General features: G+C 24.5%; 1 protein-coding gene across 5 annotated transcripts in view; it reads left to right on the forward strand.

Annotated features, from left to right (window-relative positions):
• Positions 1–3,611: 3,611 nt before the first annotated feature.
• Positions 3,612–24,061, forward strand: part of LOC122712344 (protein alan shepard) — a 36,583-nt gene continuing 16,133 nt past the window's right edge. For 3 of the 5 annotated variants that reach the window (XR_006346324.1, XM_043931911.1, XM_043931913.1), the window contains exon 1: positions 3,619–4,962. Coding sequence is in view for 4 of the 5 variants with exons in the window: in XM_043931911.1 (XP_043787846.1) it covers positions 4,906–4,962 (57 nt within the window). In the remaining variant the exon portion in view is untranslated. Of the gene's footprint in view, positions 4,963–24,061 lie in introns of all 5 variants that reach the window. The other 2 variants (XM_043931912.1, XM_043931915.1) reach the window with 2 other exon arrangements.

Genomic DNA, 24,061 nt, shown 5'->3' on the forward strand with positions numbered 1-24,061 from the left:
TAAATCTAATAATAAGTTCATTTTTAAAGCGAAAATAAATTTTAAATTCTATAAGAACTTTTAATTTTCATTTTTTCATTTTAGTCTATTTTATTTTCAAATTATTCGAATGATCAACTTATATAGAAATCAAAAAATGATATTTCCCATTTTTCTTATTTCTTTTAATGATATCGATTGTATTTATATCTGAAAGAAATTTATTGCTCTTATCAAAGAGATATTAATAGGAATAAATGGTTAAGGGATTCAACGATCGATATGTTCATTACATATCACTTTATGAATAAGAATTTTTGAGATATATTAGAAAAAAGTCCAGAGAAAACAAAAACTATCTATACTTTGGTCGGAATAAGTTGGATTTTACAGCATGCGTGCAAATAGATGCGTAGATACCGACTGCTCGTATCTATTTATAACGGCGACGGATCGCGAGGCAATTGACCGCGTGGCCTTGACTTCCTGTTGACCCAAGTGCCCCTAGGGAATTTTAGCGTACATCGTGGAATTTCTTACCACAATATTCGAGCATCTTGTCTAACCATCTTTTTCAATACTATATTCCATATATAGTATTTGCAAAGATATATTAAATAAATATATAATATTCATGTTTAAAATTACTAACTAATATTTGAATGTATCTTATAAACTACTTAAAAAAAAGAAAATTAAAAATAATCTATTTATCTATTATTTATTAATCAATAAATGATATTGATGATTGATCGAATGCAATATCTATATAGAAACGAAAACTTTTATTTGATATTTATACGGTCTTTAATAAGTATTATTTTCAATCTTTGAAATGTAATCAATAATATAATAGATATAATAGAACATGTTTATAGCATTATATAGCATAGCATCTATAACAATGAATTAAAGAATTAATATTAACATGAAAAATATAAATTCTGTCCAAAAAACGATTCTATACAAAATTTCTTCTAAAATATCTTTAACATATTTATCTTGCAGAATAAAATTATCATAGAGAATGTAAACGAAAGTGTTTACAAGTTTCTTTCTTTCTATACCAAAATCGAGTATATCGATTCTCTGCGAATAACTTTGTTTAGCTTACTCAAGTCTAAGTGCTTTTTTTCTGCAATCGGTAGGAAACCTGTTCGTACGAGCAACGGAATGTCTGAGTGGCTGCCGTCCTCTCATCTCCGTGCAATTCCACACGTAGTAGACGAGTCGACCAAGTAAGATCGTTCATTCTGTAAAGAACATTTTTCTTTTAATTTCCTTCTTCATTGGAAAATCCGTCATAGTATAACTACTGAAATAAAAAATGGAAAATAATCAGATAAGAAAGGAATAAAAAGAAGTAGTTATATTGAAAATAAAATTAATAAAACTAAATAATAGAATTTTGAAAACCATTTAAAGTCATATTATAAATATTCATTAGATATTACGTATCAATGTATGTAAGATTAGAAAGAATATAGAAAAAAAAGAAAGGAGAGGAGAGGAAAGAGAGAGAGAGAGAGAGAGAGAGAGAGAGAGAGAGAGAGAGAGAGCTCGTAGGAGGTTGTGGAGGATGTCGAGAAATGAAGGCCAACGGCCTTGACCTTGTCCGTGATTTCATCGTGAATGAGAGGGAAAGAGAAGAAGAGATACAAGAAAAGACATCGGTCAAAACAAAGTGGCCTGCTTTCTTGTTCATCAAAGAAACGATAGTCAACAGGCAGGCAAAAGCAAATCCAGGTAAACGGCCATTGATGTTAATGACTAAAATCCTTGGCCTTTTCTAACTACATTATGAAACTTACTTTTTCAATTTTAAAGTAAAAGAATTATGTACATAATGATCGACTTATCGATTCGAATTTGTTTGGATAATGACAAAAGTTATTAACTAGAAATCAACATCAGAATTGTGTTGTTATGAATGATCGATGTGTCATTTATGAAAATAAAGGAAATAATGTAAGTATATTCTTATCTAGGGATAATCTTAAAAAAATATAAAATTTATTGAATGATAATAATATAAAGTTGTTTCTTTGTTAATCCATGTTCTTTCTTAAATGATTTACAATTCATGAATGTATATTAATTTTTTATATATATTTTTGGCATGATTTATATCTACTAAAAGAATAACAAAATAATTAATAAGAAATAGACTCTAAATTTATTCTATCAAAATGATTAATTATTTGTAAAAAATATACAAATACAAATTACATTTATTTTTACAATTTTTTTTAATTTTATCGTAAAGTAAAAGTACATTGGGACATATATATTCGATATAAAGTCATTGTTATTAAATAAAATAATAATATTTTAATACAAATTTTAATACAAATTTTGTGATTGTAAATACATATTAATATAAGTTCAATAATAACATTATAGATATAATATTATGTTCGGTATTTTTTAAATTTTTTCTTATACAATGAATTTTAAAAAAAATTGTATGTCATTCTATAAACATCTATTCCCAATGATATTATTAATTGCTATGTAGCTGTGTACATATTAAAATAAAATATACAAAATTAAATCAAGAGTTTGTTTCAAATTAAGAGAATTATTTTCTTATACTATTGATCAACGATTTACGCTTGCAAATATAAAGAATATCTTTTTAATACAAAAATGACCAATAGACAGTAACTAGAAGTAGAATTTAGTTACAAGTTAAGAAATTACAAGTAAAGAATGCAAAGGAAAGATCGATCAAAAGCGGAATATTTTTTTTGCAAACTTGATCAAAGATTATATATTTATCTAATAGCAATTTAATGAATGAGAAACATTGATGATCGCAAAGAAAATTATCAATATTCGCCGTTTAAAAAAACAACGGGAAAATCTTGTCTCCTGACCTCGAGGGAATAGAAGAAATGAGTGAGGTCGTTCTACGATCGATAACGCGAGTCTCTCGCGAAAAGGTGCGAAAGAAACTCGTCGAGCACAACGAAAGGGCTGAAAGAATCGATCTCATCCTATGAAAAGAAAAAACAGATTTTGATATCTACCGGTTTTTCTTCTTTAATAAATGCTTGACGAATAAAAAAAGAAAAGTTGGCAGTATTCTTAGATAGAATACAGATAGATTCTTTTTACATAAGAGAACATACGTTTATTATCATATCGCAAAGGGTTGCGTATACGGGGGTGAGTATACCCGCCACTGTCTGTCGTTCGTTTTCTCTTTTCTCTTTTTTCATTCTCTTCTCTCGTATCATCCTTTATTTTCGATCTTTGTCTTTCGCGGGCACTGTTACCAGAGATCTCCGTCGTGTTCGCCACTCGTTCATTCGCATGCCTGCCAACTACGCCACACTGAAACTCATCGAAGAAACCGTGGTGATCATAGTCTTCTCTTTTCTACGTCATTCGTTAGATAGTAGATTCTATCTTTGTTAGACGAATTATAAAGATGTTAGTTATCTCTTTGTTGCACTCGATAAACTCGTAAGATATCGCTTGTATCTCGTGATACGTGAGTGTGTGTTGAGTGGCGGTCGTGCAGACAGGTGCGGCCGCCGGAGCCCCATCGTTGGTGGTGGCACACATTGCGCCTCCAAGCGGCGATTCTCCTTAGTTTCGGGCAAGATGGGCGAACCTCGCCGGGCAGTAGCTTAGACTCTACCTACAAGACAACACATACATTAAATGTTTCCTAACCACAAGTAACAATTAATTGTACATTTATTTTATTTAAGGGAACAAACTCTATTTTTGTAACATGCTGTATTAGTAGTGCTTTGTGGAATTTGTACGTAAAGAAAGGTGCGAAGCCACGCGCGATATAACGGACGAGAAGACGACGAAAGTAGGAAAAGATAGGAAGGTTTCTCGATAACTGGAAGACCTAAATACAAAAGAAGAAAAACGGAGACGAAAAAAGATAAAAAAATAGTGAATGAACAAAAAAAAAATAAAAATCAAGAAGACAGCAACTGAAACGACGAGGATAACGAGGGGGGACAATCCCGACGAAGACGGCAACGAGGTGGATAAGGACGATCGTACCGCAACAGTGGCCGCCACTGAGGCTGAAAACGACAGCGAAGTAGGTGATAATCTCGCGTAGTCTCTCCGCTCGTTGACTTAGTTCGGTTAGCTAGCTGATTTTCTTGGTGTGGTGCGTGTTTTAATAACGAATTACAAAGTGGAGAAAAGTGTTCGATTGATAGTAGTAGTGAAGTGTATAACCGACACACCCTCTTGACACTCAACATTTATTTCATACCGTCATCGGTTCAACTCTTTACCCTCTTCCTTATCTGTCTTGTTCTTTCTCATTCTTTATTACATTTACGTACCGTGTATACATTTGATCACTGCAGAAAGCCGTACATACTATATCTATCTTTTTCTTTTCCTTTGCTTTTTCTTCGTTGTAACCCTCATTCGTTTTTCTTTTCTCTCTTTTTCTTTCTTTCTCTTTTACTCTCATTTTCTTGATTGTCTTACTGTCTTCTTCTCTTTCTTTCGAGCGAAGTGATTTATCGTTTTGCTTGTCGCATCGGACTTCGTTTGTGTTAAAACCATACCGACTGACTAACTATATCCTTTTACATCCATAACCATACATACTGTACTTCGTTCTTACCCCCTCCCAACAAACACCCTCGTTTTGCAAAGCGTCTCACCCACACCTATTTATCCTCTCTCTTTCTTTTTCTGTCTCTGCTCCACCCCGGTTTATCGGCCGATCGGAGTGCAAATTCGTTCGTGACCGTGCTGTGTGGGTTTTGCATCTACCAGTGTCGAAAAATACGAAAACGGGGGTGACGCCGTACTTTTGGCAACATCAAACCAGTAACGTACAAGTACGAATAAAAGAAGAAATACACATTACCGTAGTAATAGGACGGTACGGTATTATTTCGAGCAGGCGCCACAAGCGATAAAACCACTAACATGTCCGTGAGAATGGAAAATGTAGCCGCGCCGAGGAAGCTCAACTATAAAATGATAGTAAGTAAAGAAAACATAATATTTCTTGTTGTTATATTTCATATTTTGTTCTTTCATTAATCATGCCGGTCATTTTCTACATCGAACCCGCCATGCTCGTTCTTAAGTTGCGTGCATATTTACATGTGTATACACGCTCTTGGAAAACGTAGCATTACCATGGGGACGGCTGATGGCCACGAACCTTGCGGAACCGGCGTAGTTTGACAGTTTGCCGCGGGGCGTCTGCTGCCCCACCCAATCTCCTCTTTCTCTCCCCCACCTTAACCTCTCATCCGTCTTCATATATTCTTTCTTTCTTCTTTCATTTATTCACATATTCTTCTGGTCTATCGTGTTGTATTTTGGAGAGAATTTGTTTGAAATTATTGTTGAAATTATTCAAAATATATGCATTTAATTTTTTAGTTTTCATTACTTTTGATTATTAATCATAATTTTAATTTTGTTAATAGAATTAAGCGTTTAAATAAATTATGAATGATAAACTTGATAGATCGAAATATATATATTATGAAATATATTATATAGTTACCGAATATATTAATGGCATTTATTGAAGTAGATATATTTTTATTAAATTAATTTAGCATTAAAATTTTTATTTTTAAAATATTCCTTTTTTATATTTTTACGATAAAGATATTAAAAATGATTTATTCAATTAATCTATATAAAGAACAAAGTATCGAAGATCACATAATCAATATAACATATAATTTGTTAAATCATATATGATATATTATGAGTATTATTATTAACTAATTACATTTTTTTAAAATATAATTATAATATATATTTATAAATATATCTAAAAAATATTAAAAGTTTTTTTTATATAAAAAATATATTTTATTAAACTACTTTAATTACTTTTAATTTTTATTTTGAATAAAATAATAATTTATTATTTTCATAATTTTTTTGCTAAAATTTCAAAATTTAAAATTTTAAAATATTAAAAATTTTCATATTTGAATCATGTGTGACAGGCTTTTATTCTTATGCATACGTTCCTGGCATTCTGCGCAGACTCTTGTCGTCTCTTCCTGTTCTCTGTCTACTTTCAATAGCTACGCTTTCCGTGGAATAATTATATATTTTTTTATTGGATATAAATTTATATATTTCTTATTTCGATATACAATAAATTCAATATAAAAGATAAATAATACTAATAATAAAAAAATAATAATTAAAAATAAAAATCCATTAAGTAATAAAAAAAATGATAATTATAAATAAATTATATATTATCGAATCATTTTTATTTAATCGATAATTTTGTGAAAGTAATAAAAATGAATAAAAATTAAATTTTTTTCATTAAAAGAAATTTTTATATTTTTCAGTTTTGTTAATGAATATTTCTTTTTTCATAATCAAAATTTTTATAAATATCAGTTATGAATTTAGATTAAATAAGAATAATAGTTTTATTTATTTAATATAGTTCTAAAATATTTTCATCGATATTTAAAGAAATCTTATTTGCTTATATGATATTTAGATGCTTGTGAAAGCGACGTGGAGCACACACACACTATCCGGAAGCATTCTTAATCTGCACATTGAAATTCGACCTAACGCTCGCCAGTGTAGCCAACTTTGTCGTATGCTTTTAGTCAGACAATATCATTTTCATATAATTTTTTATGATGTTGAAGTATCTTCATAATTATTCATCTTTTGGAATAAAAATAAAAAATTTTATGACATTTGTTGATATTGATATATAAATTCTTATTTGAAATTCATAATAATATAATTAAATAGTGTCAAGTATAATTACAGAATATTATCAACAATATTAACAATAATTTAACAATAATTTTGTTTTTTCATAATTTATTATTAATTAATATAAAGATTATTGTGAATGCATTTAAATAATTTAATATAAATAGTTGTTCTTTCAGTCTTGCCAACGGCAAATTAATACTTGAATATTGCAAATCAAAAATGTAACAAAATATGTAATTTATATAAAAATTATTTTTTAAAACAATTTTATTTAAAAATAATTTGATTAGATTAGATAGTAAATCTTTGAAAATTAAAAAAAAAAAATTTTTTTTAATATTAAATTTAACTAAATTTAAGATTGAAAAATATTTTGAATATATAACTCAAAATCGATTAATTTGATTTAATTTTTAAATCAAAAATAACTATGATTCATTATACATGTACTTTAAATAATAAATAAATCTTTTTATATTTATAAAAATAACTCATTCATTAAATTTAACGATTAAAAAATATTTATTAATATATATTTATTTATATTTATTGATATAAATATATAATTAATTTCGTTATAATAAATTTTTTTTTATTTTTTTTATTTTTTTTTTATTGATTTAAAAATCAATGATTTCAAAATGTCATATATCTTTAATAAATTTCTAACAAAATTATCGATTAACTTAAAAATCTTTAATTTTAATAATAAAAAATATTCAATTTTCCTACATTTTATTCACTATTTCAAGCCAAAAAAATTTTTTTAATATATCAATGATTGATAAATCGCAATTGTGATTTTACCCAAACGTTTCTAATTAAAATTATCTAAACGTATGCAGAATCTTGCGAAAGGAAAGTTAGTGATGTAATAAACTTCATTCGTTCCGCAAAAAAAAAATTTTTTTTTAATTTTTTTGTTTGTGTATGTAGAAATAATGATCCACAGAGTTGTTATATTCTCTTAAAACTGTTGAATTAATGCATTGTTTTGTAATGTTAATAATATTTTATTCAAGAATTACTTTTTTAATCATAAAATCCTAATTACAATAAAATTCTAATAATAATACAATGCTATTACTATTTAGTTCTAAACTAAAACATTAAATACCTGATCACTATATCGCGTTTTTAACTTCTTTTCTTGATTCAATGTTTACTTAAAAATATGTTTATCCTACAATAATTAAAGATTAATTTTCATCAAAGTAAATACGTTCTATATAGATTGAGTTTCATAATTTTTCCAATATTTCTTTTTTTATTATCTTTTTTAATTTTTTATTTTTATTATCTTTTCTTTCTTTTTTATTTTTTTATTTTTTTTTCGAAAAAAGAACCAGGAATAGAAAAACTTCGCTTGTAATATTCGATTGCAAATAGCAATCGATTCTTTAGTAAATACATTTAATGAATTGACGTTGAGAATTCATAACAATAATTGAAGTGATTTGTTTCAATCACAATTACATGTGCGAGTTTTCTTCATATGCCACAATTAGTTTCTAGTGATCGTGATAGATTGTATACATCGATGTGCATGCCTCTTGAAATCTAAAATACTAATAAAATACTAATAATTTTATATATATATATATAAACTATAATATAGTTTTCATCATAGATAATTATTTTTATGACTTTTGATTCTTTTGAAATCTCAAAAAAAAAAGTGAGAGTACACACAAGTATTGTGAAAATCTGAACTTTTAGTCATTTCATTTTTTCATTTCAGATATTATTTAATATTTAAAGCTTTATTATTAGAAACAAAGCAACTATATGTTTATTTTTTCCAGCTTATAGCTAAAAAACAAAAATGAAGGCTTAGTCTAATTTTTTTAAAAAATTAAAGGGTTTTCAGCTAACTGAAAGACGGAATGAAAGATGATGGATCTATTAATTTAGATTTCATAAAATAAAAGAAAAATATTAGAAAAAAAAATCGCCGCAAAACGAAAGTTTTAACTTAATAGAGATGATTTTACTTGAAAAATAATTTGTAGGTGGATAAAAATTACACGTGAAAAAACAAGTCGGTGCGCAAAAGAGAAAGGGGCGAGACATAGAAGAGTAAAAAAACTAAGAGGGAAAGGGCCAAGTAGGGTAAAAAGAATAAACTCAGCAAAGATATCGATTATTTATGGTTGCAGCGGCGGTAAAGCTTCGTTCCTTTCATCAAAGTATGAGGATGAATACTCAGAAATCTCAACGATACCGAATTGAGATTAATCTCATTTTTGCCTTCCGGTTTTGAAATATTTTTTAATCAAATTATATGAACGAGGGTTTTCATAAACGGAAGGAAAAAGTATAGTAGCTAATGCTACTATATAATGCTAGCCTATTACTATCAAGTATTTTTTTTTTGTATTTTTATTTATTTATGTATTTAATCTCAATATCTTTATCTATAATAAAAAAATCTTTTTAATTTGAATATTATCATAAGAATTTTAATTAATTTCTTTATTAAATTCCATTAAATTCTCTAATAATTATATCTCTAATAATTATATTTCAATAAGTGAAATAGAATAAACTAGTAATCAAAAAAAATCAAAAACAATAAGACATCCAAGATTTGTCTATAGAAATTCAACTTTTCCATTCTGCTCTCAAGAATCGTATCTTCTGTTAATTAACAGAGAAAGCGTGGAATTTTTCTGTTGAAAGAAGAAATATTCGCAACATTGGGCCCACTATGCTTGACTATGATTCCTTTTATCATTTGTCTTAATTTGTTTCTTAGAAGCAAACCAATTTCGTGATTACGGTGATTCGTATGCCGAATAGTATATAATATAGCTAAGATGTACAATTAATCATCTCGAAAAACGTGTTACACGATGAAAATCATATGAAATGATGAAAGAAGAAGAGAAAAATATTACTGTCGAACAAGGGTCTTGATTCACTTAGTGAAAGAAAAAAACTATTCTTTTTTCTAGGCTAAATTGAAAGATTCTTCTGTTGTTACGATGTAACGATTGTATCTTTATCGAATAATGCCTCGGGCGAATTTACCGTTTGGGAAATCTGCCGTATTTATGCAAAATTTGATTGCTTTTATTGCTCGCACCTCTTAATGCCATCGATACCGCATGTGTCTGACATTTTCTTGAAGATCTTTGCACATACTTCTAAAAAAATTTTTTTTTCATCGAATAAAATTTACTAAATAAGACTACAAATTCCGGTTTTTAAAATAAAATTATATTGTTAGATTGCAATATAAATTAGAATAAATAATTTGACAAAAAAATAAAAAATAAAAAAAGAACAGAAGATAAAAATAGTTCTTATTGTTAAAAAATTGTTAAAAATTGAAAAAGAATATAGAAGAAAAGAAGACATGTTAATATTGTTGGAAATGAGTCATTTTAGAATGATCTGTGCGGCTGTTTACATGAATGATGTATCGTTCTAATCTGTTCTTCATGTGCTTCTCTTTGTTTTTAGCAAAGTAGCTTATCACTCTTTGTTTTTATCTATACAAATAAATTCAGAATTTAGTAGATATAAGAAAGTTTCTTATTAATATATATATCCTAATTATTTCGTTAGTATATGATGAAATATTAATGTTAAACAAATAAAAATAATAAAAAAATTCTATTTTTATTTAAATATATAATTGTATATATGTTATATATATGTTGATATTAATATTTAATTTTTTAATCGACTTATTTCTCAATCAGAATATTTTTCAGACATAGAATAAATTAATAAATGAATTATTTTTAATTTAATCAAATTTTACTTCTGTTAATATAATAAATTTTTTTATTACTCAAAAAAATTTTTTTTTAAAAGCTTATAGAAGCTGAACTATCGAAAAGACGATGTAAATTATTAAAAATCAATTAAGATAAAATTATCAATGTCAAGAAAAAAAAGTTGAAAAAACTTATTAATTTTCATGATCGATAAGTAGTTATAGTAATGAAAAGGAAAGTCGATAATAATGAGTGTAAGAATTAATGACTGAATTACTGAGGCAAGACAACGAAGCGCGTGCAAAAGTTCATTTGTTGACATGACCGTGTGCTTTTAATAGATATACAGACTGTTAGATAAAAATGGCCAGCATTAAATAGAAGCTGCATGCTTCATAAACATAATGTATGCGTGTAACAATCTTTTGTCATTCTTTGTCTACTTACATATAGTTTTCTCGTAGTCATATGTACGATCACTGAGAAAAAATTTTCTAGACAGACAACGGTATCCGTCAACGTGTCTGCGCAGAGTCAAGGTCGTACGATGTCCAATGCTTCTTGCAAAATTCTTAAGATTTAATTCTTAAGCTTGATTTTCTCTTCTCTAATAAATTAAATTAAATTAAATTCTAATTATAATAAATAATATAATAATTTACTATATTAGATAATTTTAATTATCTACTCACAATGAAAAATATTTCTTTATCTATAATAAAAATTAATTAGAAATTTAAACAATTTTTTTAATTAATTAGAGATGATTTATAAAATTTAAAATTCGAATAACTGACTTAAATAGGAATAAAATTACTAACTTCATATAATAATAATTTTATTTGTTTTGGTTCGCTAAATTTGTTACAGTCTGCTAAATTTAGTCTTTCAATGGATATCTTAGCAGAAGTTTTAATTTCCTTTTTAGCTTGAAAATGATTTCCTCAGTTTTTACAAATCTATTATATGCATTTATATATTTCATTTTGAATTTTTCAAAAATATTTTTGGCTGTGCAAAAGAAATAAAAATATTAATTTCTATATCACTATAGTAAACAGAATAAATTTCTAATATAGTTTAAAAAAAAATGATCATTATCATTTAACAAAATTTTATGTAAATATTCATCAGTTTCAAAAGCTAGTGGCCTAAATATATTATGAAATTCTTTATATTTGTATGCTATCTTTTTGTAAAAAAGAAATGAAATCATACTTTTTATTTATATTATGTTTACAAATTATTATTAATTTAATGTAATACATATTATGATTGTAATCTTTATAACTTTGTAAATTTCTCTATGTTCTAGAATTTATGGAATGTCAATCATATCATAGTCAAAATATTGATATACCATCAAAATATAAACAATTTAACTCAATACCAACAAATATAAACAATATAACAATAAGAAAAGATCTTATTAGGTTGTTATAATTCTGATTTTATTTTGATATTTATACTTATAATATTAGTATTAATAAATACAGTTGAAATTTAAATAATTTCAAACTAATAAATTTCTGAATTTCTCTGCTGTATATGATTTAGATCTTAATATATGAAAAAAATTCTAGTTAACATAAATGTTAACATAGATAGAATATTAAAATACCAAACATATTAAGTGTAATAGAATTGAAATTTTATCTGAAAATATTTAATTTTCCTATAAAAAATTAAATATACATGTATTTTCCTTCATTTTCTCCCATAAATATAAATCACATTTTATCTTATCGACATATAATTAAAATTATCAACTATATCTTCATGACTTTAATGAAAATTTTTTTAACCAATTTTTGGAAGCTTGATCACGCTCTAATCTCATTTGACATAGAATTAATACATTATTCGGCAAGAGAGCAAGTTTAAGAAAACCTATAACGATTTGCTTAGCATAAGAGCGGAGAGAGATTAAGGAAAAAGAGGAGAAAAATAAAAGAAATAATAAGAAAAATAATGAATAAATAAATAAAATAAAATAAAAAGAAATAATATCAAGATGATTGGATTTCTAAAAAAGAAGAGAGAGTCTCGCGTGAGCTCGATATATCGCGACCGCAAAACAGTCTAGTGCATATCTTTCGCGGACGATCTCATTGTTTCATGAGGTAAGGACACGGAAGCACGCGATTCCTAGCTAATAATACTCACTGTCGACTTAAACTCGGCTAAAGGGTGTCACACTCGAGGTGACCAGGCAACTGGCCAGCCAGTTCTCTCTCTATTTTCCTTTAATCTTTCTAGGCTCGTCGTTTCTAGTTTAGTACATGATCATCGTCCTTCTGTCATTTTAACATAAGTGTCTTGTTTCATTTTAACATAAGTGTTTCTTGAAAATTTTCCACTCATATCTTGGATTTATAAATGTGAAGATTTTATTGATAGAAAAAACATGTATTTCTTGAAGTGATTGTTTAAAGAACTTGATTTGGAAGAAGATTGAAGTGCAAAGAATTGGATATAATATTAATATTTTATTTTTTTCTTTTTAATTTATTTTATAATATATATAATTGAGTGTTTAGCAAATTCATTAAGTTTAATTAATATAAAAAACTGATTGATGTCTTCAAAAATATTTTCAATAATATGAAGAAAAAAAGATTATAATCAATATGAGCTTAGTTTCAATATAAAAAAAAAATATTTTGAAAATATTTAAACATATTATTATATGTTATGCAAATAACAAAGATAAATTTTATTACATTATGAAATCGTATGAAAAATTATGCAGATTGTTAAAGCTTGTGGATTCATTATTCATAATTGCAATATTTTTATGTTAAAAAAATATTATTCATTATAAAATTCTATAGAGCTTTATATATATATTACAAAATATGATCTGTAAAATTTTTCTTATAAAAATCTCTTGTTTGTTTCTTTTTGAACATTGTACTTAAAATTTTGATTTTCCTATCAGTAAAAAATGTATATATGTAATCTGATGTGCTACAAATCTAAAATTAAATTTATATAATAATTGTGCATTGAAAAAAAATTTTTAGAAATCTTCAATATTTGTGTATCAAAATTTGAAAATGTTCTTTATAAATAACTTTTTTTACAAATAAACATTCTATATATATATATATATATATAGAATTACAATCATATTGTTTGTTATTTAAATAACTAATATATTATGCGTCTCACGTCTGTTATATGTATGTATATGTAGATAGAAAAAGGAAGAGAAGGTACGCAAAATGTTTCCTTTTTGGTGCATGCATCTGTGAGATCAACTGATCGGCTAAACAAATCATAGATGTATTTACTATGAAAAAGCGATACAAAAATTGTTCTTCTTTTCGGAATCAATTCAACGAGTTGGCCAAATGGAATTATCGATCGATTTTTCCTCGCGGAAAGATAAATCGTGAGTCTAATTGATTTTAATTTATGAATATTTTATTGAATATTGAATATTTTGTGTCTTAAAAATATATAAGATATGAAATTTTTTTGTTTATATCATTTAATATTAACATATTAATCAAAATTACATTTTAAAAATTTTCTCTATAAAAATAATCTTTTATTATGTTAATACTTATCAATATTTTATTATTTTAATTTCATTGGAAATTATTATAAAATACGAAAATAAAACATATTCGAAAATGCGCAAAGTAACTGATTATTACATTATATGTTATGCATTTATTATATGTTAATGCAAAGAGAAATACATAAAGAAAGATAAGATTCTATGAATATCAAAGAGATTCCACTTTAAAGATAAATCTTAGTGCGAAAAATTCACAAACTTTAGAAAAATAACATGATTATACATTCAAGACGTAATTCGTTACTCAAATGCAAAAAGAGATTCATGTTCAGATAACTATATAGGTCAGTCTAAGAATATTGATGTCGATCCTACTATTAGTTGTTATGTACTTTGAAAAACATCGAATAAAATCGAATTTTATTATAGTTTGTATATCGATAAATTGTTTTAATGTACCTTTGATTAATATAAATGTTATTAAACAAAGAATCAAATTAAGAAATAAAATAAAAAAAATAGAATTAATTTATCTTCATATACTCATAAATGAATAGAACATATAGGTTAGGTTCAAAACGCGATTATTTATTTTATTTTATAATTTTATTTTATTTATCTTATAATTTATTAAATTTTAAATATTTAAAACTTCAAATAATATATTATTATATTTTCTTTCATAACATGTTTCTTATAACATTTTAATAGCCATAAATTTCCTAAATACGAATTATAGAACGAATCTTTCGAAACATAATCCAATAGGAATTGTATATAATTGACTAATAATCATGCTGAGTGAAAATCTATAGAACGTGCCTTAACGATGCAACTATACTTTCTGTTTAATCATCAGCGTACATATGCATGTGTATATGTGTGCGCAGTATGTATTGCATATTTAAGGTATGTGAGCAATCATTCTATTCCGACCGGACTGAGTTCTGCGTCGGGTCTTGAATTATTACGTTAACGTGAGTATACTTGGGAGTCTAAATACTGGTAATAACTAGTAACACGTGCATGAATCAAAACGTTTTTCAATTTTAAATTCATATTTTAACGGTTTTAGTTATATTTTCGAATAATAGAGATATATGAATTACAATTCATACTTTGACAGTTTTAATTATATTTTAGAATAATAAATATGTGGATTACAATTAGTTGTGAATAAATTTGAAAAGTACATCGTTTTTTTTTTTTGAATTAAGATACACTATATAAGCTCAAATAGATCAAGATAAAATATAAATTTTTAATATAACTAAAAAGAGTTAGTTTAAAGAAAAAAAATGTAAGTTAATATTATATCGTAAAAATCTTCATTTTTTAATAAATCTATATTGGAAACATTATCAAGGACATTATTTTTTTTTTATATATTTACTTGTTTATTTATTTTATTTGTTTCGTTTTATTATTTTATGAATTATATATATTAATTTCGATTTATATTTATAGATTTAATATTTCTTTTTATTTCTTCTTCTTCTTGTTCTTATTCTTCTTTTTCTTCTTTTTCTTCTTTTTCTTATTATTATTATTACTATTAATTTAAATTAAATTAATTCAAATCATTAAAAATTAATTACAAAGTGTTATTTAATGAAATACTTACTAAAGACAATTAAAATCTTTATAAATTTCAAGTAATATTTTATCAATTTTTAACAACATGTTAAATTTAAAATATAATTAATTCTTAATTATCGATTGTCAATATTAATATTACATTTATGATTTAAGCGTTTAATTGTAATTAAAATAGAAATAATGAAAGTCAACTATTATATTCACTTGAAATAATTACAAAATCATTTACTCGAATAATTCTTTACCATAAAATGTTTAATCTTCTATATGAAATCATAATTTTATGATGATACTAAAATGATACTAAGTTTCTAAAATTTCATGTTTAAATAAATATAGATAGAATTTACAAATATAGAATTCGTATTATCCCTATTATTGTTGTATCATAAAATTCACATTTGTTTTTGAGTTTGTTATTTTTATGATCAAAGTTAACGAGCAATAAATAACAACGTTGCAGTTTTGTTGCGTACTAGCTTTAACACAAATACAAGATATGCATGTCGCAATCGAATTTTGTGCCACGAAACCTGTTGATTTGGGAATTTATCCAAAATGTCGAAAGAGATGAAATGAATACGAATACGATAAAAGTATACATTCTTTTTTTTATCCATTAGAAAAGAAATTTTTTTAAAAAAATAAATAATGATAATCATTTTCTGTTATATATTTTTAAACTTTTGATTAATAAAATTCTTTTTTTTTTTGTTTTATTTCAATTATAACACATCTACATATTTTTTCAAATAAAAAGAATAATTTAGAATTTTAAATAACAGTTCGGTAACTCTATGTTAACTCTATGCATAAAATTCCCTTTTAGTATATTAGTATTCGTTTTTTGACATAATTTATTCAAGAAATTAATGTCATACTCGTAATTCAGACCACTCGTAAATAAAGCAATAAATTCACGCGAGTTTTTCTGCCAACAAATAACAAAATATAATCGGTTTTAGCAACAATAATTAATGATTTCCATGATTTGTTTCGGTTTTATCTGCATAATTTCCAGATAATCGAAACACCATTAATGCGCCTAGAAAGAAATGCTAATAGTTAAATAATTAATTTCGTATTTGTCATTAGTATATATGAACGTGCGCGTATGTTGTGTCAGTGAACTTGATATCTCATCGACCGATAACAACCGCTTTTTCTGCTTCGAACAGGTGGCTATTTCCATTTTTAAAATCATTCAATAAAAAATGGAATAATTAAATAAAGCAAACTTAACAAAATTATTCAAATCTTATATATCGTTTCTTGTATCTCATTCTTGAAAAAAAAATGTGCTTATAATATAATAGTAAAATACTATTTTTTTATTGAATCCCTCAATGTAATAAGTTTTCTTCATATGCAATTCTAATAAATGTTTAAATAAATATTTTTTGTTTTATATTGTACGTGATAATATAGAAAAATGAAAGTTGATTTATATAAAGCTGAATTCTTTAAAAGAATTCAATTAATTAACAATTTTTTTTTTTTTTATTTGTTAATTAAGATCGATAAATATCAATATGAATACAGATTATACATATATATTATATATTATATATATGATATATATATGATATATATGATATATATATATATTATATATATGAATGATTTCTTTATAGACAAAAAAGCGAATAAATATAAGGCCCATAATCAATGTGTTTACCAGCTTTTGCCGTGTGTTTCTTGCTACTGTGCAATTTCAAATAAACCATTACATCTTTTGTAACTTTCACTACATATATCCATGGTTCATAACATTTTTATCAGATTGACTTTCTATTTTGAGAATCAAGACTTATAAAAAATGCAAATAAAAATAATCATAAAATTTTATAGTTAATTAAATATCTTATTGCAGATTTTTTTTATTAGAATCTTCTTATATCATAATTGTATTAAACAAAATTTAAAGGTAAATTATAAAAATTTTGTATTTTTATTAATTATATGGAGTTGATAAAGTATTTAAATATACAAAAAAAAATATTAGACATAATATGTTAGCTTAAAATATAGCAATAAAAGTTGTTTCTAAGAAATGAAAAATATGATAAATATATATGATGTACATATATATATTGTATTTAACATATTTATATTTTTTAAATATGTATCTTATATAGTATGCTTTCATTTTATTTTTTTTTTAATTTTTAATTTTTATTTTTGATTCTTTTATTCAGCAATATAATTTTTATTTAATATTTTTAAATATTTTTTATTACATTATTTTTATATATATTTTATTATAACTTACATTTCATTAATCTAGCTTTCTTCTTTCTGTTTCAGGTAAGTTTTTGACCATTCAATTGAAGGCAACAAGTAGATAATTATTCGTCCCAATTATATTAGGTACGCTTGTATCTTTACTTAAATCCATCGCCATATTTAAATTTTGATACTGATAAATCTAATTTATCATATTAATATCATAAAAGTAAGTTTTAAACTTAAAAAACAAGAAGTCGATTTATATATTTTAAAATTTTTTACGACGTTTATACAGAAAATTCTGCAAAATAATATTGTTCTGCATTCTATGTATAACAAAATATTCAAATGACGTCAATTGACTTCATTAGTAAGTTTCAAGAAGAAAATATATTTTTTACAAAGTTTTATTATAATATATACATATATAGTATGTTTTTAAACAAAGTGCATATGGAATGTATATTTCTCCTTTTCTTCCGCAAAACATTTCGATGTTGAATACATCAGCAATAGAATTGTTTATTTATTTTTTAATCATAATAGAAATTTTAAATTTCTGCTATCAATAAAACTATCAAATTTATTCTAATCAAATTTTTATTATATATCAGATTTTTATGATCTTCTTATACATTATCTTCATTTTGTACTTGAAAGAACACGGTCAATCGGAAGGTAAACGTGTTGGTATTTTATACTTGCTTGCCTCGAAGTCGACCTTGCGCGTACAATGATCTGAAAATAATTAATTGTGTTCTTCGATGTGAAATCCTACTTTATATTCCATAGCTCATTCAATATCGTGGAAATTATCCTCGATTGCCAAGTTATAAACGTTTTCAAACACATATGTTGTTAGGAAATGTACGGCCCTACATGGAAATATATAGTTTCTACTTTCAATCTCCATTTTAAAATTCAATATCGATTTGATCAAGTTCTTTTTCTATCAATGTATAATTATGTCATATTTATAATAATTATGATCATATTTATAAAATTTATCAAAATACTATAAAAGTAAAATAATATGAAATAATCACGTTTATATGAATAATACTTATGTCTTCATGAAATATCAAAGAAACAGTAAAACATGTCACAGTATATTACGTGAGTCCATAGTATACGAATCTTCTCAAGGTGAAGAAACGGAATGTCCGGTATGCGCCGGCAAAGAGGAACTCTTTTGCAGAGGGATGAGCGAGCCTAACAACTAGTTCCCTCTTACCTGCTCCCCACTGCTACATTTCTTTTCCCGTCCTCTCTCGGCCATTAAAAGCCATATGCGCATGCGCATGCGCATCACGCGCATTCGTCGTTGCTTAGCGATGGGATTATATTCGATTCATTCTTTAGGAAATATAATTAATGAAACTTTATTGATTTTATTTTTTTTTTATATTATTGATTTTATATTATATTTATCTAAATATCAAATATATTGAGTTTAAATAAAATATTATCAATCATTAATATTTTTGATTAAATTTTTAATATTAGAAATTGTACATAACAATATAAAATATAAGTATTTTCAAAATAATAGTAAATTCAAAAAAATGATTTACATTATGATATTTATATCAAAAGTTAAAATTTCATTAATAGGAATGCATATGAAGATATTAATCCTATCACTAGATACGTACACGCTAGTGCCGCGTGAATATTCAATGGCGTATCAAGTGAGAAAGTAATAAATAAATATAATATTAAAAATTTTTCAAAAATCTCTTCTGTTTTAAATAGAAATATGCATAATTTTTCTAATTATTGAATCGAATAAAATAATTAGAATAATACAAATTTTTAAATTTATTTCTTTAAATATAATAATATTGTCAATTTAAAACTGTGAATTATAAATTAGTTAATGAATCAACATTATTGGTATTCTATTGGATAATTGATTAAATAAATTGCAAAAAGCAGAATTAATAGAAAAAAAAATGAATTTATATATAGAATTAACGGTTTTAATGAAAATCAAATTCTGCGCCACTGCGTGAGAGTAGTACCTGTCTATCTATTACCATGTTCACTGACTGCATGTATCTTGGCCGTGAAGCAGTAAACGGAATTAAAGTGAGTTGCAGTTCTAACGCACAGTAAACTTTATCATGGCCTACTTTATCTACTTGTTTCTATGACTCTTTTTTATGACAAATTTGTTGTTGTACATTGATCACGAGATTCAATTAAACTCGTATATATTGATTGTTATATGCTAAATCTATTTATAATATTACATAGAAATATCTGAAAAAATAATTTCAAATTTATTATATTTTGATTATATTAAAAAGTCGATGATATCAATAATAAGAATTTTTAAAGATATACAGAAATATATTTTATTATATTTATAATAGATCATATTTTTTGTAATTTTTAATTATTTTAATGTACCCTGTAGAAAAATCAAACCAAAAATATAAAAATTATTGGTTGTTTTTATTTATCATATTAATTCTAAAAAGAAAAAATAAAATATTTAGATTATAATATTTTTATTATAAAAATTTAGCAAAGAATCTTGTTCATATTGATAATGAATCTGTGGTAATTTCCTCTAATCTCAATAAAAAAAATTTAATCGTACTTAAAACAAGAATCCGTTTGCTAATAGAGCATAACATTCATGCGAGATTGTACGTGATGTTGTCTGGATAATATATATATATATGTGGAACATCCTGATTCTTCTTAAGACCTGCTTTTGATGTATTAACATAAAAGAAAGTTTGGTCCAAACTATTTTGCGAGGCTGTTCGTTTTTTAATTCGTTTTGCATCCTAATTTCTCAGTGAATGTTCATTTTATTTTGAAAATTTGAAATGAATTTCTGGGAAGCAGTATTTAATAAATAATTAATTAGTGAGATAAAAAATCTGATTCAGATACGTTCAATAATATTCTGTAAATCTAATTAATTATTTCAAATTATTTCAATAAATTATCAAAGCTTTCAAATGATTATAAATAGTATAAGTTTACTGATACTTTATACGCTTTCAAATGTGACGAATACATATAACTGTTCATCATGAAATCTTTCATAAATCTGTCGCTCGATTATATCAATTTGTATTATATTTCAAAACAATGCTGACGCTTTAAAAAGAAAAAAAGAAATATATCACACAAATTATATTATAAATTATTCAAAAAATAATAAATAAAAATTATTAATTAAATTAGAAAATGAATATTACTTGCTTAAAATATTTTTTATTGTAATTTATATTGTAATTTAAAATTACAATTTTAATTATCTTTAAACGAAACATATTTATATATTCAATTTTAATTTATATAAAATTTTATTTTATTCAGAAATTTTAATAAATTTTGAATAATACAAAAAATTTAAAAACTTAGTTAAAATTTATATTAAAATAAATAGTAAATAATAAATAATTTTTCATAAAAGAAATTAATTTTTTAAAATATATATTTTTTCTCTTATCATTTTTCTCTTTTTTTTTTTTTAGAGTAATATATTTATTATATTCATTCATATTATATTCTTGTATATTCTTTTCTAAAATATTTTTATTATTTTTATTAATTAGGTATAGAATTAAAAATATCAAACTCAATAAAACAGATTAATAAAAAAAGAAATAGAAAACTGTTTTAGAAAGTAATTATGAAAGTTGTAGTCTTTCACATATACTGGACGATTCGATAAAAATTCCCATTATTATCATTTATCAGTGACCTCGTGCAGTCACGCCTCTCTGATAAGAAGAAAAATCACCGATCCCTGTACTTCTTCTCTCTTTGTTTCTGTTTCATGATTCTGTTTGATTATCTTATTCGTTTTCGTTAATTTTAAGACAACTTTTTCCTTTTAATTCGAGGAAAATAATATTTCATCTATGAATATTTATGAATTTAATAAACTAATGATTTAAAATAAATATATCTTTAAAAAAATATTTAAATAATAATAATGTATGGAATAGAGTAATAATAATTAATAGTAAGAGAACAATGATAAATTCGCTAAAATCATGAATTTTGCATAATCAAAATATTCTAACCAAATATTTAAAATTTATGATAATATTATCGTAATTAATAATTTACCTAATTTACCTGAATAATTTAAATTAGAAATTTGACATCTGTCATATATTTGCTTTTTTATTCGTAATAGAATCATTTTATATGAAACGAGATTATTGACAAATAAACAAAATTTTATTTGTCAAATAAAATCGCAATTTATAATTAGATTAGTCTTATTTTCAATTTATTTTATATAAATAATATTGTTAATAAATTAATAATATCAAGTACAGTATAAGAATATACAATATAAGAAAAATAGATAAACAATATTGTTGTTAAAAATTAATATGAATAACTAATAATAAGTAAATAATATTTATTGTTTTTTTTAGAAGAATTGTGAAATTGAATAGATTTTTTTAAAGATATTTATGGAAATTATTTTAAAATTTAAAGGTTTTAATTTTATGTATAATCCCGGATTATGATATTTTTAACAGATTTAACATATCTATATATCATAATTATTCATCATGAGATATATCATAATTATATATCTCATGTTAAGGTTTTATAATAAATGTAATATTTATTTCGTCGCTGCTAATCACTAGAAATTTTGCGAACTTATATCAATAATAATGCCATTGAAATTCATCGAAGAAGAAAATATATTCATCTCATAACGTGTTCAACTTCATTTCTTATTAACGAGATAGAATCCTTAATGGATTTTAATGATCATTTATAAAATAGAAAATGCAGCTCTTAAATTATTTGAAATAATATTAATAATTATTTTCATGGTTCAAATTTTCTAGCAATTTCTTTTCTTAAAAAATTTTTTTTAAATCATTAAGTAAGTTAAAATTGACTTACAAATGTATAATTTAATGAAAAAAATAATGAGAACTAATAATATCACATAAAACTAGCAAAAATCATTCTTTCGAACAATATAATATATAATATATTATATGTTCGAGCAATATATAATATCATATTGATATTATACTAATTTTAAAACAGATATACATATAACATACTTCTCTTAACTCTTCGTATCAGCAATTAACATCAATGAAGATCCGTAACGATGAATGGAAAACATACGGGTAGAACCGCGTACAAGACTCCAAAGATGAATGCGTGGAAGTCTTATGATGACTATGGAGGATTGGCATTGTAATACTTTAACGGAACGATAACGAGACAGACGATTTACCCGTAGATGCCGTCGGTTCAATTGAACGGCATGCAGACAACGTGGCCGTTGGTCACTGCGAAATAGAGAACGACGTGTGAAATGAGTATCGTGATGTACCGACCGGATGCCACTTCCTGCTTACCACGTCTGCGTATCATTGTACATGCACTGTAGCGATGGGAATAAGACGATTCGAAACCTTTTGAGATTCACTCTCGATGATTTTCATCTGTCATGATAAGATATTATTATAAATAATTTTCTCATCGTTGATAGTAAATATGTAAATATAATTTGACTGAATAATTCTCTAATCTGATCTTAAGAGAAAAATAGTGTATTTATTCAATGATAAACTTAAGTAGAGTTTATATAAATAATTATCTAGTTTTAGGATTTTAATAATTTAATATGCTTTTAATGATACTAAAGCTAATTAATCTATTTGTGTCTAATCTATATCTATAAGACTTAAATGCCAAAAATCTGATTAACAAAAACAAATTTGTTTTAATACAATCTATATGTATCATAAAGTTTATAATTATTTTCCATTTCAACCAATCTTTCTTTTCATTTAATGTCACATGAACAAAAAAAGAACAAATTGAAAGTTAGTAGGTAATGCAGGAAGTAGCAGAGTCGACATATGTATCGATAAGCGGTTTCCGATAGATTTGATCCATTAACACTTCCTTGTTATTAATGTTTCGTATATCTAGAAAACATATATTAAATTAAAAGTTTTAAAAACAAGACTTTCGTATAGTAATATGAAGTAAAATTTCTATTAAAATGTGTTAGTAAGGAGGAAAAAAAAAAGGGAAAAAATTGATAAGCGATATAAGAAACAACAAGGTTCGAGTTTTGTGATAAATGATTTATAATCATGATATTCAGGTATCAATTTCTGACTGTATTACTATTATTATTGTTATTATTATTATTATTATTATTATTATTATTATTATTATTATTATTATTATTATTATTATTATTATTATTATTATTATTATTATTATTATTATTATTATTATT

This window comes from Apis laboriosa, unplaced genomic scaffold (genome assembly GCF_014066325.1).
Source record: "Apis laboriosa isolate Shangri-la unplaced genomic scaffold, ASM1406632v1 scaffold1_cov151, whole genome shotgun sequence".
NCBI classification, from domain to species: domain Eukaryota; kingdom Metazoa; phylum Arthropoda; class Insecta; order Hymenoptera; family Apidae; genus Apis; species Apis laboriosa.